General features: G+C 39.5%; 2 protein-coding genes across 13 annotated transcripts in view; one reads left to right on the top strand and one right to left on the bottom strand.

The window, feature by feature from the left end:
* The window catches only part of LOC146574665 (calcium-dependent secretion activator 1-like), a 66487-nt gene extending 56100 nt beyond the window's left edge, over nt 1–10387 (top strand). For all 12 annotated transcript variants that reach the window (XM_085274519.1, XM_085274518.1, XM_085274517.1 and 9 more), the window contains 10 exons: nt 78–219; nt 979–1140; nt 2424–2579; nt 2726–2873; nt 2980–3054; nt 3162–3245; nt 3501–3533; nt 3703–3810; nt 8741–8845; nt 9089–10387. In XM_085274519.1, coding sequence (XP_085130645.1) covers nt 78–219; nt 979–1140; nt 2424–2579; nt 2726–2873; nt 2980–3054; nt 3162–3245; nt 3501–3533; nt 3703–3810; nt 8741–8845; nt 9089–9265 — 1190 coding nt within the window. In that variant the 3' untranslated portion in view covers nt 9266–10387. The remainder of the gene's footprint in view (nt 1–77; nt 220–978; nt 1141–2423; nt 2580–2725; nt 2874–2979; nt 3055–3161; nt 3246–3500; nt 3534–3702; nt 3811–8740; nt 8846–9088) is intronic.
* Nucleotides 10388–11107: 720 nt separating this feature from the next.
* The window catches only part of ca16b (carbonic anhydrase XVI b), a 114915-nt gene continuing 111425 nt past the window's right edge, over nt 11108–14597 (bottom strand). Inside the window, exon 29 of the mRNA XM_085274514.1 lies at nt 11108–14401. Coding sequence (XP_085130640.1) covers nt 14255–14401 — 147 coding nt within the window. The 3' untranslated portion in view covers nt 11108–14254. The remainder of the gene's footprint in view (nt 14402–14597) is intronic.

Raw genomic sequence — 14597 nt, 5'->3', positions numbered from 1 at the left:
ACCTTCAGGTATTTTCATCTAAAAAAAAAAAAAAAGTATGATATCCTTTTGTAACACGCTTTTTTCCCCCCTCATAGATCATCTGTGCAATGGAAAGTTTCACAAACATCTTCAAGATCTGTATGCTCCTCTGGTGGTTAGATATGTGGATCTGATGGAGTCCTCCATCGCACAATCAATTCACAAGGGCTTTGAGAGAGAGTCCTGGGAGCCTGTAAAGTAAGGAGCTTCCGTCTTTATAGCTAGGCTGTAGGATGGCTGGAGATGCAAAGCTTTTTTATGCAGATGACAGACTGACTGACTGTGTGGAGGCTGAAAAATCTGGTAGCGCAGCTGTAATGTTCATCCAAGCTTCCTGTAGCTTCACTTTTAAAGAACGAGCCAAGTGTGGGCTGAGCAACCTCTTTATCCTGTAGAAGAAATTGGTTTTTCTAGTCTGAAAATAGTGCTTGATTAATGTATGTCTCACCAATTCTCGCCGACACATTGGGGTCAGGGCAAAACATAGTATCCCTGTTGTTCTGTGTGTGAACTAACATTCATGACGTGTGCTTTGACATGTTACCAGAAAAAAATTTGCCTCCAGTGTGTTATGTTGCTACTTTATTTGTTGTGGCTTTAATATGTCTGCTTTCACATTTTCCTTTCATTGCAAAGATTATATTTAAAGTGTATTAAGGTAACCTGTATTTTCTTGGTCTTTATTCGTGTTCATTTTTTGGGTTTTCGGTATTACTTTGCTTGTCTCTATCGCTGCATTTAATACTTTATGTGTGTGTCCAGCTCTCTTTACTCTTGAGTATTTTTGTAAAATGTGAGTCTTTGACAGTTACCGTCCCTTTTATGTGCGTTACTCTTTGTTCCAGTCTTCACATATTTTCAGATTTTACTTTTATGATGAGTGTTACATTGCTTTCTGCAGCTCCCACGCCACTGTTATGGATTCTTTTTTTTTCTTTTTGTCTGTCTTTTCTGCAGGAGTTTAACAAGTAATCTGCCCAATGTGAATCTACCAAATGTGAACCTCCAAATTCCCAAAGTACCAAATCTGCCAGTGCCAGTAGCAGGACTATCAGTTAACCTTCCACAAATGCCTAGCTTTTCTACCCCGTCATGGATGGCTGCTATATATGACTCTGAGTGTGTATTCAACTAGTTCACTTTAGATTTACTGAGAAAGCAGTGATAACTTGGTATGAAGATGCCCATGAGTAAGGACAATTAAAAAAGATTTGCCAAATTTTGAAATTGTAGCAAAAAATGTAAATGAAGTCGAAACTGACATTTAAATTCAACAAAATCTGAATCGGTTTTCTCCTGTGAATACTTGCCACTTATTGCTGTTCATGTTCATGCCAAGGTCACTGAGAGGTGTTAGAGTAGATGGGGACGTGCTTTCTAAAATGAGAGGCTGTAATGCTCTCATTTGTCTCAACATGCATGCTGTTGAGCTGAGGTGTGGAGATACAGGCTGAAAAAAAAAAACGAATCAAGCAAAAAAAAAAAAAAAAAGTAGTTCTAAGGCTATTGGAGTTCTACCGTGCAGAAAATGTTCCCCATTTGAAACATCAAGATCTCCATTGTACAAAATGTGTATCTCCCCAGAGTTGTTGTCCACAAACATTTGCTCTAGTGATGCTTAGCGAATTGTAGATTGTACATGGCCGTAGGTTCATCTCTGACCTTGACCACCTGCTAGTAGTCTGATTGGGAGGGCAGACAGAGCGGTTCGGAGTGGAGATGATAAAGTGGAGAGGCTTAGAGGCAGGAGTTCAAACCTCTCCGCCTCTGTTTTTATCTCCTTTCCTTCCTCACTCTAAATGTAACACTTTTCCCAATCAGCTCTACTCAGGATGGCTAAAAAGGTCTGCATGGTTTGTTTGATAATCCTTCCAGGGGTCCCACCAGCCTGGGGACATGGATGTTGAGAGAGGGCCTGTGATGAGTGAAGCCAATTTGGAGATTTTTTTTAAATGTTTTTTGGACACTGACTATAAATGCCTTTTTTTTTTCTTTTTTTTTTTGCACGCCCTCCCTCACTTCCTCCATTCCCTACTCCTTTGTGTGATTAGCTACTGTATCTGCAGTGACTTTACCTGCATGTGGCCACTTCACATACCAGTCAATAATCATACTCTGTAGCATGGTTATTGATCTGTTACAGTAAACCCTTCCCGCTCCTTTTTCGCCCATAAACTGACTGTCCAGAAACTCCTGAACAAACAGGAAAGGAGACATGTAGGTGGACCAGTCAGTATATGGCCAGAGCAAAATTGTGTTAAAAAAAAAAAGTGTAGCGGCACAGCATCCACCTCTGCTCCTGCCACTACAACCCCCACCCCCTCCAAACCTTTAATCCCCCCCCAGGTAACAGGTTGACATTTGTCTTCTGACCTGTGTATGTGTGTTTGGGTCAATGGCAGTAATGGCTCCGGGACATCGGAGGACCTCTTCTGGAAGCTGGACGCCCTCCAGACTTTCATCAGGGACCTGCACTGGCCTGAGGAGGAGTTTGCCAAACACCTCGAGAGCCGCATCAAGCTCATGTCGAGCAACATGATCGAGAACTGTGTCAAACGGTGTGTATTTGTGTGACTGTGCGGGAGATGATGACAAACTGCGAGAGACACAAAAGCTCCAAAATGCAAAGAGTTTGTTTTCTGCATAATGAACATCTGCAGCACATTTTCATTTTAGAGTGTATCATTTTTAATTTGCACTGCAGCACCAGGATGGCATTTGAGTCCAAGCTGGCAAAGAGCAGCAAGTCCACAGATTTCCGCATCTCTCCAACATTATGCACCATGTTCAACGTGATGGTGGACGCCAAGGACCAATCAGCAAAATTGTGTGCTATGGAGATGGGCCAAGAGGTAAAAACTTCATCTGGGGCAATGATTGCATGTTGGACAATGAGGCTTTGTGCTTTTAATTTGCTGACGTGAATACTTTTGTTGGAAATTCTTCTGCTTTCCACAGAAACAGTTCCACTCCCAGATAGACGAGCTGATTGAGGAGAGTGTGAGGGACATGATTCAGCTTCTGGTTGCAAAGGTGCAGCTTCATATCAGCTTACTTTGATAACAATAGTAGAAAAAAATTTAACTTGACTTTTTTAAAATATGATTATTAGATTGTTCATGATTCCTCTCGTTTTTCAGTTTGTTGCCATATTGGAGGGAGTGCTGGCCAAAATTTCCAGATATGATGAAGGCACTCTCTTTTCTTCATTCCTTTCATTCACGGTAAGATTTTTCTTTCTTCAGTCCCTCAGTTTATTTTTCTTGAAAGTATTCTTTAAAAAAATTCACTTTATATTCTGAAAAACTGAATGTATTTCCTGAAAGCCTGCTTTTTTTGTCTCATGGGGGGTTAAAAAAGGGTAAAAGAACTCTAGTTTTGTATCTTTAATAGTAAAATATTCCAAGCCCTAATGAATCTGACGATAATTAACATTTCACCTTTCAGCCACTGTTTGACGGTTTTGTTTCGACTTTCAGGTGAAAGCTGCTTCAAAATATGTGGATGTACCTGTAAGTTTAACAGCCTCCGACTTTCCTGTTTTGTTTGTGAGCATTTAGAGCTGAACAAAATATCATCTGAGTGATTTTGTTCTACCTTTTTGAAGACAGTAATTATTGGTACAGCCGCTTGTTTGCTCTTCTCCTGAGTCGTGACCCTATTCTTTGTCTGTTCTTATAGAAACCTGGAATGGATGTAGCTGACGGCTACGTGACCTTTGTGCGCCACTCTCAGGATATGCTTCGTGATAAGGTCAATGAGGAGGTGTATATAGAAAGGTTATTTGATGTAAGTAAGATGCCGTCTCCTCCTCACAAAAAGGGAGGGGCCTTCCAAAATGTGGCAAAACAACAGGGCAGAGAGGGATAAGTCCCATTTTGAGACCAGGAAATGTATTTCTGCCTGGAAGAAGAGGCTTTTCTGATCCCTTCTCGACTTTTCTGTCTCTCTGTCTCTTTTCTTTCCGAATCTCAGCTGCCCTCTGCATTCTGGTGTGCATTGCCACAGTGCTTTTGGGCCTTTGTGTATTAAAAAATCAAACTTTTACTTACCAAAGAGTCCATAAAAGCATCCTCAGAAAGGATTATCTAAAGCAGTGCTCTCTGTGGAAAGAACAGAACTGTCCATACTGATCATACGCCAGGACACCAAGTTCTTGTATTTTTTAAGTCACCACTGTCCTCTGCTTTCAGATGCTTTCCACACAAAACATGTCAGCCTCCTGAATGAAAATAAAAACCCACTCAGTCCTTTTGTCGTCAGTCCACAGTGAAGCACCTGTGCCGTTTCTGTGTGTGAAATGAAAACGCTGGGTGAATGATGCACTGCTGGACGGGCCTGGGTCAATCTGAGAGGCTGACATGGCAAATACCCTTGATCTGTTAGAACAGTGGTTCCCAACCACCCAAGGAAAATGCGATCAGTCATGACGATGATGATAAATATGAACAGAAAGGAGACATCACACCCCCCTTTTTTTAATTACACCCCGAGCAGTCTGTTGCGCAACTTAGACTGAGGTGAGTGAACAGCAGTGTAAGCATAAACCAAATTTCATCATTTAGATAAAATGCAAGAGAAAGATGAAAATAGATGCACTGGTAGTAAAAATGATAACCTGCAACAGACTTTTCAGTCCTAAAGTGCAAATTTATCTTTGTAACACCTTTTAAATAAACATTGCAATTCAAAGCATCCCCCAGGAGAAAGTAAAAAGGGGAATAAAATGAACACAAAATGAAAACATGCTTTGAAAAAAAAAGCTAAAACTGAATAAAAAACAGAGTTCGGGAGTCTAAGGTATTGGGAAACAATGCATGTTTGACTCATTAATACTTTAATAGGCAATTACAGATCGCTTTATCTTTTAATAAAAATGAATTCAATTCATGCTTATTTATGTATCACCAAATCACAGCAGTAGTCAGCACAAGGCTCTTTATATAAAAGTAAAGACCCTACATCGATGTACAAAGAAACCCACTGATCCTCTGCGAGGAAGCACTTGGCGATAGTAGTGGCAAAAAACACAACAATAAAAAAAAAATTCTCTTTTAACACAAGCAAACCTCCAGCAGGGCCAGGCTCAGGGAGGGGCAGCCATCTGCTGCGAACAATTGGGGTGAGGGGAAAGAGAAACGAAGGGCAACGAGACATGACAAACAACAAACCGGACAAAGCACAAAAAGACTAAGCTTTTTCAAATATAAATATAGTCCTAAAAACAGCACAAACGCCTTCTCCCTTTTCTATTGTTGTTTTTACACAATTGATGAGAACAGATGATGAATGACTTCCACCTGCTCGGACCAGGTTTGCACTTTTATGCTCTGGGGGCATTAATAGATCTACTTTAGCTTTCTATTGTTAGTATTCTGAGGTCCGAGCCATTTTTAGTCAGTTTTATGTAACTCCCACGCTGCTAAACTGCAGCTGAACTTCCACACGGCTGTTTCCATTGCCTCCAGGGATTTGAAACATTAATGAAAGCAACCTAAGAAGAAAACATGATGCAGGTTAAAAAAGTATAAGGTCTAATGAGGGTTCATAAAAAGGCATGACTTGGATGTGAATTGTTGGGAACCAGTGTGTTACAGGGGGAAGAGAGCACTGTCTTACCAAACATAATCCTAATGGGATACATTGACATAAATGTGTCCTCCATGTGTGATTCAAACAACGCATAATGCTGTGATGTGTCTGCTTCATGTCATTTAGAACCTGTTTGTAAAGACCTGTGTCTCCACAGGCGTGTGATTGCTTTGTGTGTCTGACAGATTCTCAGTTCTTTCTGTGAGGCAGTGACGTCACGTTTTTATGTCTGACAGACAATGGTTTTCTATTTTTGTGCCAGATGAATATGACTTTTTTTTTTAATCTTCTTTTTTATTTGGAGCCAGGAGTGATGCTGTTGTGAAGTGGGTTTTGCTTTTGTCTTTGAGGTCCACACTGGCTCCCCTGTCTCCGTGTGTCCTTAATTTTTTCTACTGTGGAGCTTTTTACCCCCTTGTGTCCCCCGTGTGGCCCCAGAGTGCCCAACTGAGATCCTAGTCAGCACCGTTGTGTTGAAATTGACTTTTTTTTGTTTTGTTTTGAGCTGTGAGTGTTTCAGTTTTAGCAAGTTCGAAGCCGTCAATGTTTTTTTCCTTTTGATTTGAATGCATTTCCATTCATTCATTTGCATGCATGTGGAAGTCGTTCCTAGACGCTGCATAGGCTCTACTTTATCTCTCTTTCTTACGCTGATTTATTTCAATCCTTTTAATCTCCTGTTTTCTGATTAACTTCATTCCTGCTGCCTCCTCTAGTCAAAAAGTGGCACTTATCTCTAGCGTTGCGTTGCCTTGTTTTATCACATTATGTTGGTTGGCATGATTTTAGAGTCAAATAATCTTCCTGTGTACATCTTCTAGCATGACCCTCCTCAGAGTTCTGCCTCATTTGCACATAGAGCAGTCGTCCTTAGCACGTACTCAGCCACTCACCCACCCACCCACCCGCGAAGTCTGCATGCACTGCACGCTCAACTCGACTGTGAAGTGGACAGGCATCTGCAAGTTCAAACCTTTCAACCATTCACCTAATCCTGATCTCAATAAACCTCAACCTAAAAACTAAAAACACACCAACTAAGCTAACTCCTTCCACCTCTAATTCGGGCCTTGTAAAGCTTCTCTGCGTTCCTGCCTACTCACAAGTTTAAAGTTGACCTTTTTTGGAGGTATGACGCCCGTTTCTATCAAACATGGGTGCTGTTCTCTTGTAACTTTGGTGCAGTCTGGAAAATTGCCACCCCAAGGAAACGAGAGCGAAAAAGATACAAGAAAACAGCACCGCTGCTCCCTGCCTGCAAACCATTTACTCACTCTCATTCTATTTTTCTTTTGCTAATGTACCCGTGTCAAAACTATAATTTCAATTCCCCATAGTAGTTTTCTATCCACAGTGTAGGGCATTTCAAACGCAGCACCGCGTTTCCACTTGAATAAATTATAAATAAAGGCTTAGTAATTGCCTTCAGTAATTGATGGGCCATGCAGCTGCTACAAAATATCGACTTGAACATTTTTTAGAAGTTGAAAAGGTAATTGCAGTTCAAGACAGATACATTTTTCAATGCGTTATGACTTCCCTCTTTTTAATTAATTCCTTCAAGTCGCTGTAATATCAGTGCACTCAGGGAAATTCCATAAACTTGCTCCTTCCATCTCTTCGTAGCGCTATAAATGCAGTTTCCTTGTGTAAAAGGTAAACGTGTGTCTGTTTGTGTCCTTGAGTGTGTTGGGATCACTAAATGAAATTCAAGCAGTTTCCATTTACTTTAGTAAACATTACATAGAATTTAATTTGATTCCATCTGTTGGTTTAGTGCGAAGTGTCGTTGGGGGATTTGACACCAAAGAAGCTCTTCTGTTTTTTGTGTGTCTTATTGACCACTGGGATAAGCTTATAAGTCCGTTGTTTAGTAAAATGACCCGAGTGCATATTTCTATGACAGGGAACCTATTTTGCTCATTTCAAAATGATATTTTAATTCTTGGATATTGTTACTGTAGCTTTTCATGGTTTACTGCTCAGAATAATCATCTTCTGTTGTTTAATGGCCCTTGGTGGAGCCGCTCAATTCACCCACTGTCTAAAAACAAGCTGTCTTGGCTCCCTTTACCCTCCCTTGAAGCCAGTTTTCTTCTGATTGGTTGCCCCTCACAGACATAAGGTGGGTAGAGACTCTGTGCTCACAGCCACATCTGTGTCTGAGACGACCAAATTGACTATATCTCCTCACTTTTAACATCATGACACCGAGTGTTTAGAGCAGTGTGGATCCTGAGTTTTTGGCACACAGCTCAGTAAGGTCTGCTTTTACTTTTAGCTCTTAGTATGACAATAATTGAATATTTCTTATGGATGAAGTCAAAGCAAGGAGACAGTTTATTGCTTCATGTTTTATGCTAAGATAAGTTTTGCACTAACATTGTGCAGTTTCTCTTACTCAGACCTAAAAAGCATGTTAATTATGTTTGAGCTTTTTGATTGTACTTACCTATTGTTAAAGCCAGACTAGCTGTTTCACCGTTCCCATTCGTTGTGCTATCCTACCTAGAGACGTTGCACCAGTTTTGATCTTTTCATCCAAATTAGAGACCCCCAAAAAGTGAGAGAAATGTTTGAGAAATGTAGCAAGTCTAATGTTTTACCATACAGTTTGAAGTTGTCACCACTTCAGTGCACCAGCGTTAACTTCCAAAGTTTAACTTTGATATCGGCTCAGTGATTTATATTTAATGCTGTCCGGAACTCCGAGTTAAAAGCACGCGATGAAGAGATGAGGCGATCTGACATGTAGAAGTTGGAGTATTATATCTTTTAATCTACGATCAAAAGAAACAGTTGAAGCACGTCCATGTTCTGTAGCTTGTAATACTTCTGTGGCTCGTGAGATTTTATTTATTTTGAACATGATTTCCCCTTTTTCGAAAACCTCTTAACTTGCATTATTTGCTCGTTCTGACTCATGCAAGAATGGGTTTCTTGTGAAGTGCGATACAGACTTTGTACTGAGCTTCAATCCGAGTGACTGAATGCTGATGTTATTATGAAATGTACATGTTTAGTTCTGGTTTTATACCTGCGTCTTAAAGGTTAGTTTTCTGTCATGGTGTCTTTAGTATGTGTGTGGGTGTGTGTTTTGCTGGAGAGTGTTGTGTTTGTGTTTCAGCAATGGTACACTGCCACCATGAACCTGCTGGGGACCTGGCTCACTGAACGCATGGATCAGCAGCTCCACGTCTACCAGTTAAAAATCCTCATCAGGATTACAAAGGTAAGGTGTTGATAAACTGGAAACTTTTTTTTGTCTACAAATCCTAACTTGGTCTATCTTAGAGCACCGTGGGTTCACATGGATGGGTTTTGGACTCCTGCAGCTTACGTGGTCCTTTAAGATCCAAAAGCTGGCCCATGGTTTCACTATTTCTCTGACTTCCATGTATCTCATGTCAACTTTCTTTTGTAGTAGACACAGCAGGAAGCGTGTCACGTGACATATATATTTGTCTTCATGCAGAAAAAGTACCGGGACTTCCGCCTGCAGGGTGTCCTCGACTCCACCCTGAACAGTAAGATGTACGACACGGTGCGCAACAGGCTGACCATGGAGGAGGCCGCTGCTTCGGTGAGGGAAGGAGGCATGCAAGGCATCTCCATGAAGGACAGCGACGAGGAGGACGAAGAGGACGACTAGACACCGAGACTTCAGCCCCGGCCTCCCTCTAGGACCCTCCCTCACCCCGACCCCCTCTCCCTTTCACACTTTTGACTTTAGCCTGGTTACCGATGCATGTACCAACTCAGATAGCCACTCTAGGACCTCTTTGTCAGCTCGAAATGCCTATGAAGGAACTATTAACTATAAAAATAGTACTTATACTGAAGAAAATCAAAATAAAAATGTTTTAAAAAAAATAACCATGATTGGCAGTTTAGCTGTGTCATGATAAAGATAGCACCTATCTTGGATTCATTCATTTCTAAATTCATTTCTATGTGTTACTAAGCAATATGGAGAACCATTTGTTTGACAATGTTGAGTGAGATTAATAGGTGTGTCCCTGTCCAATGCAATCCTATATGGCGCTTCTTTGTCGTATTCTACATTCATTAATGGTACATTGTCGTGATGATGAGTGTGTGGACCCTTTTCTTTGTCTCGTCTGTTTTTAAGTGAATGCCAACTGCTTCGAACTGAAAATAAAACCTCTGTATTTGTTTACGGCTGTTACAGATAAACCGTCGTCTACTCACTGTTCTTAACATCGACAGTAAGTCTAGACCTGCATTTTTTATCATGTGTCAATGCTATGTGATCTCATCTCAATTACGAATTAGACATGGTTCAACAGGAATCTTGAACTTCGAGTGGGTATTCTAGAGATGCAATATTCTCATAGCTCCATTTTGATAACTCGGGAGATTCTATTTTTATTTCAACATTAAAAGGCCTTGAAACAGGTTCTATTTTAATTGAGTTGCACTTTTACAAGGAAAAAGAGCAAAAAGAATTTTTTTTATTAAAAAAAAAAGTTGGTCCGTCTTTGTTCTGTAATTGTGTAGAATGAGATGTCTGGCATTTGTTTGGGTCTCACTGTTGTTTTGTATATATTATATAAATATATATAAATATAAAATGCTGTACATTGCATTCTGAGCCATTGCTGCATGCCCGTGGGTTCCCACCCTCCCCAAATGCTTTCTGTTTTCTGTGTGAATTAGCTGGTGGATTCATTCTTGCTTTTGCCTTATGAAAGCCAACAGTTGTAATATGCAAGAGCTGTGGCCTCTAAATAAAAATTACTGTACATGTGCATCACCTGTCATGTTTCCTAAGATGTACCTGGGACACAACCGTCAACACTGAACACAAAGAGTTCCTGGTGCAAAGTAACAACATTTAGTAGTTTTGAGTATGAGGATATCCGTGATCTTTAGATTCTGTAATATATGTTTTTCCCCTCTGTATTGCAGTTTGTACATTCATACAGGACTAAATTGAGCGTGTGGACTGCTAAAAGTTAATTATGCCTATTTTTTTCCTAGCACGTATTTATCCATTTTAACCTTTTATATAGTGACAGTTCAGATGGAGAGCAAAACGAAAGAGAGAAAGAGTAGAGAAAAGAGCCCGAGGCGGACTCAAACCCACCCCTAATTTACAATACTTTTAACAGTGCCAATTTCTGCCAAAATAAAGTGCGGCATTAGGGGAAAATGAACCTATGGTGCCATTTCAGCTCATTCGGATTTTCAATTTTATGCCACTTCATATGTCTACTCCACTACATTTCACAGGGAAATATTTCAGTCCACCACATTTATTTCATAGCTCGGGTTACTCAATGTATTAGGATTTTACAGTCATTTCATCATGAGTATAAATATGAATTAGAGGATGTGATAGGTTGACACGGCAGTGTATAAAGATTTAAATGAGCAAATCACTTGCATATATTAACACACAGGATTGTGCGTACTTCTTCCACCACTGTTGTTCGGCGAGAGTGTGACAGCAGGGGGCGACATGGAGAGCAGGTTCCTTATTTTATTTTCCATACTTCATGTAATACAAGGATGCAGTGCACCCAAAGCCAGACTTTATTCAATGCAGAGCAATACAATTTACCTAAATGACAGTATATTATAATATGGTATATAATAGCATCATAGGAATAACTATGATACTGTCATATAAACACGTAATGTGACTGACAAAACCTTTTTTTTTTTTTTTTTTTGGAATTTTCGTAAGTTACAGATTAGAGTTAATGACCAGCGTAGCTGAAGTGATCCGAGACCAACATATCTGATATCTGATCTAAATCGTCATGGCGGATCTCAGGAGGGCAGCTTCGTTTGTTGGAGTTTTGCTGAGGTGTTTTCACAAAAGTACAATCTGTTACAGGTCCTCTGTACAAACCAAATATTTGTATGAAAATATAAACTTCTATGATCACAAAGGTTACAGATTTTTTTTTTCCTTTTTAAGTAAATGCGTGAAGCTACAGCACTTGTGTTTCAAATGTGAGCAGAGAAAGATGCTGGCATTCACACTCACACACACACCAACACGAGGTGAAAATTTAAAAATGAAAAAAAGTTTCGCTGTGGAGTTTTGATGTTTCTCCAAATGTCAGAGGGGTTTCAATGGATTTAGCAAACTCCCGGGTGGAAAGGAAATAGATGTTATCAGATGAATTTAAAAAATATACATGTTAAAAAAATCAAATTGAATTAAAAACAAAAACAAAATCGATCTCAGAAAACACAACCAAGAGAGGAATGTTAAGGGTTGAAAATGGGTTATAATTACAGTTGCAAACTAACGCAGTAAAGTCCAATAAAATACAATTTACAGTCGGAATTTGAAACCTCGTCACACAAGTCTTTGATCTTGAGCTTGTGGAAGGCGAGTTTGAGGCTAGAAGTGAAACATGCTCAAAGGATAAGTTCACACTTTCCACAGGGGAAATCTGCGAGATTTAACAATATGGATTTCAAATTCTATCTGGTTTAATAGATCTCAGGATAAAACCAATAACATGTTCCAAAGCGGGACCACATCTTTGGTTACAAATAAAGCATCACCCCCCACAGAAAGATTTCACCTAATTTGACTTTTTTCAGTGTTTGTTTACAATTTTAAATGGAAGTAACATAATTTTTTTTGACACTGATCAACAGCGGGAGAAAAATGACCCATATCAATATGTCTTTATATGAATGTAGATTCAGATCGATTAATTTGCAAACACATTCACCCCTTTTAATAAAATCTAAATAGTCCATCCTTCCTTAAGTTAATCCACTTTGTGATGACAGTACATTGAGCAATTTCAGTCCCATGAAGTCCAAGTCCTAGTTCCATTTTCCTGCAATAACTTCATTACGAACAAAGATAACTATCTAAGATAACTATCCAAAAAAAACCCCAAAAAACAAAACAAAACCCAAAAACATCTGAACAAGGCACTGAATAACATCTTCACCAGGACGCCTGGCGGGGATTCTCCTCTGTGGCAAAATTGGGTAAAACAATGAACTATAAAGCATGAATTTCCTTAATTGAGAGCAATTTCTACTCATTTCCTGCTTCATCTTTTTTATTGTGGCACTCTAATGGAGCAGCCTTGAATGATTCACAGTTTAAAACAGCCTCAGTTTATCCTCTTTTAGCTCCTGTCTCAAAGTCTCTCTGCCTACTTTCTGTGAAGGGCTTCCACAAACCTTATGCTTGTAAGGCTCACCTCCACATCTCAAGCTCAGGCATGCACCATATTTTATTTTGATTTATTTATTTATATATCTATATATATATATATATGTAGAGAGAGAGAGAGAGAGAGAGAGGGAGAGAGAGTCCAGATTAAGTCTTGAAAAACTGGCAGTTTCCTCATATCAGCATGGCAGGATTATAAAGGACAACAAAACTGCAGTATCTTTATCCACAAAACTGATGTGCACATATCCTCAAATGACTCAACCCAACCAACTTCTACATGCTGCCAAAGATCCCTCTGTGAATGTGGCCTTGAAGTCCTTGAACGTTTGTGCAGAAAAATGTGGGATTTGGATTTTTAAATGTTGAAGACTAATCCGCTGCCAGTTGTTTTCACTTTGACGTGAATTTTATTTATTCATTTATTCAATTTTGGTGTTGATCAGCGTCAAAAATAAATTCTCGTTACATCCACTGCATTGCAAAAACACATGGAGAAAAAAAAATGATGTAGAGCAATTACATTTTGTTGGTACAGATGTTTAACAGCTGAGCTTGGACCGCTTGGGTTAGAAAAGCTCAAAGAAATGCTGGAAAAAAAGAAAAAAAAAAAGAAAAGAAAAGAAAAACACAGCTGGAGATTTGTAGGCAATACATGACAAGCTACAGATCTCCATTTATTTAAAAAAAAGAAAAAAAAGTAAGTTTACACCAAGGCAGGTGGACAAATAAGGAAAAAACAAAACAAAAAAAACAATCATTGGCTGGCTATTAGGGATATAATATTTATAGATATATTTATATATATTACAAAACAATTTAACAATATAACAATATAAATCCCTGTAAAAAGCAATAAATGTTCACATTAGATGTTGTAACACACTTTAACAAAATAAGCCATAGGTACATTTTACAAGACAGCAGTGAGATACTGGGGAAATAATATATAGGCAGGTGTGAGTCTCTCACGAGATAAAAAGCTTCACCCCTGTGGAGCGGAGCCTCAAAACAGTTAGTCTGACTGAAGTGATAAAGTGACATAATTCATGCTTGTAAAATGAAGTGAAGTTTTGTTCCGAGACAATCAGGAAGCGGATCGCTTCAGCGCATCCCGGCCTTCGTGCCTCGCGTTTGTCTCAGCGCGGTCCAAGATCCGAGTTTCCTCGCGATGCCAGGATTTAATGATGTCATACTTTTGCTCACTGGATTTTAGGCAGTAACACTGATAGTATAGTGCAAACTGGACAGAGCTGCTTATTCCTCGTGTCAAATTAAAACAGGTGCAAACGCTCAGCAGGATAACATTTAAGACAAGAAATAAAGGACAAAAACATAAATATCAAAAAACTTTTATCAGTATAAAAAGTAATAAGGTTATTCATTTTAATCAATAGTCTGGCAAAAAGGCCTCAGAAATGTTCTCGGATTTTTACAAATTAAGTGCCTGTAAGAATGTCCTCAGACGAGCGACTCCATGCTCTCTGCGGGGTCCGACTCGTCTGCGATCACCACCGCCCCATTAGTGTCCATGTGCATGGGGCTCAGGCCACACTCTCGGTTACTGACCAGGCTGAGCATGGCTTTGTAAAGGTACTGGTACTGCTCCTGTGCACACAAACACAAAAATAGGCACCAAGTTCACTCTAAAGATCACTTAATTTTTTTAATATAATCACAAGCATGTCTAGGTACCACAATCAAAGGACGTTTCTGTTACAAACAGATGAATGAAAGTAACTTTTGCAGTGAGTCACCTAAAAAGTAGAAACATCCAGTTCGCCAGCCTTTTTGCCCAAATGAT

Source organism: Mchenga conophoros, linkage group LG5 (assembly GCF_057382185.1).
Source record: "Mchenga conophoros isolate Kocher_MC1m ecotype Shallow Benthic linkage group LG5, M_conophoros_male_GT1.1, whole genome shotgun sequence".
Taxonomy (NCBI): Eukaryota; Metazoa; Chordata; class Actinopteri; order Cichliformes; family Cichlidae; genus Mchenga; species Mchenga conophoros.
This window is presented reverse-complemented; position numbering and strand designations above follow the sequence as displayed.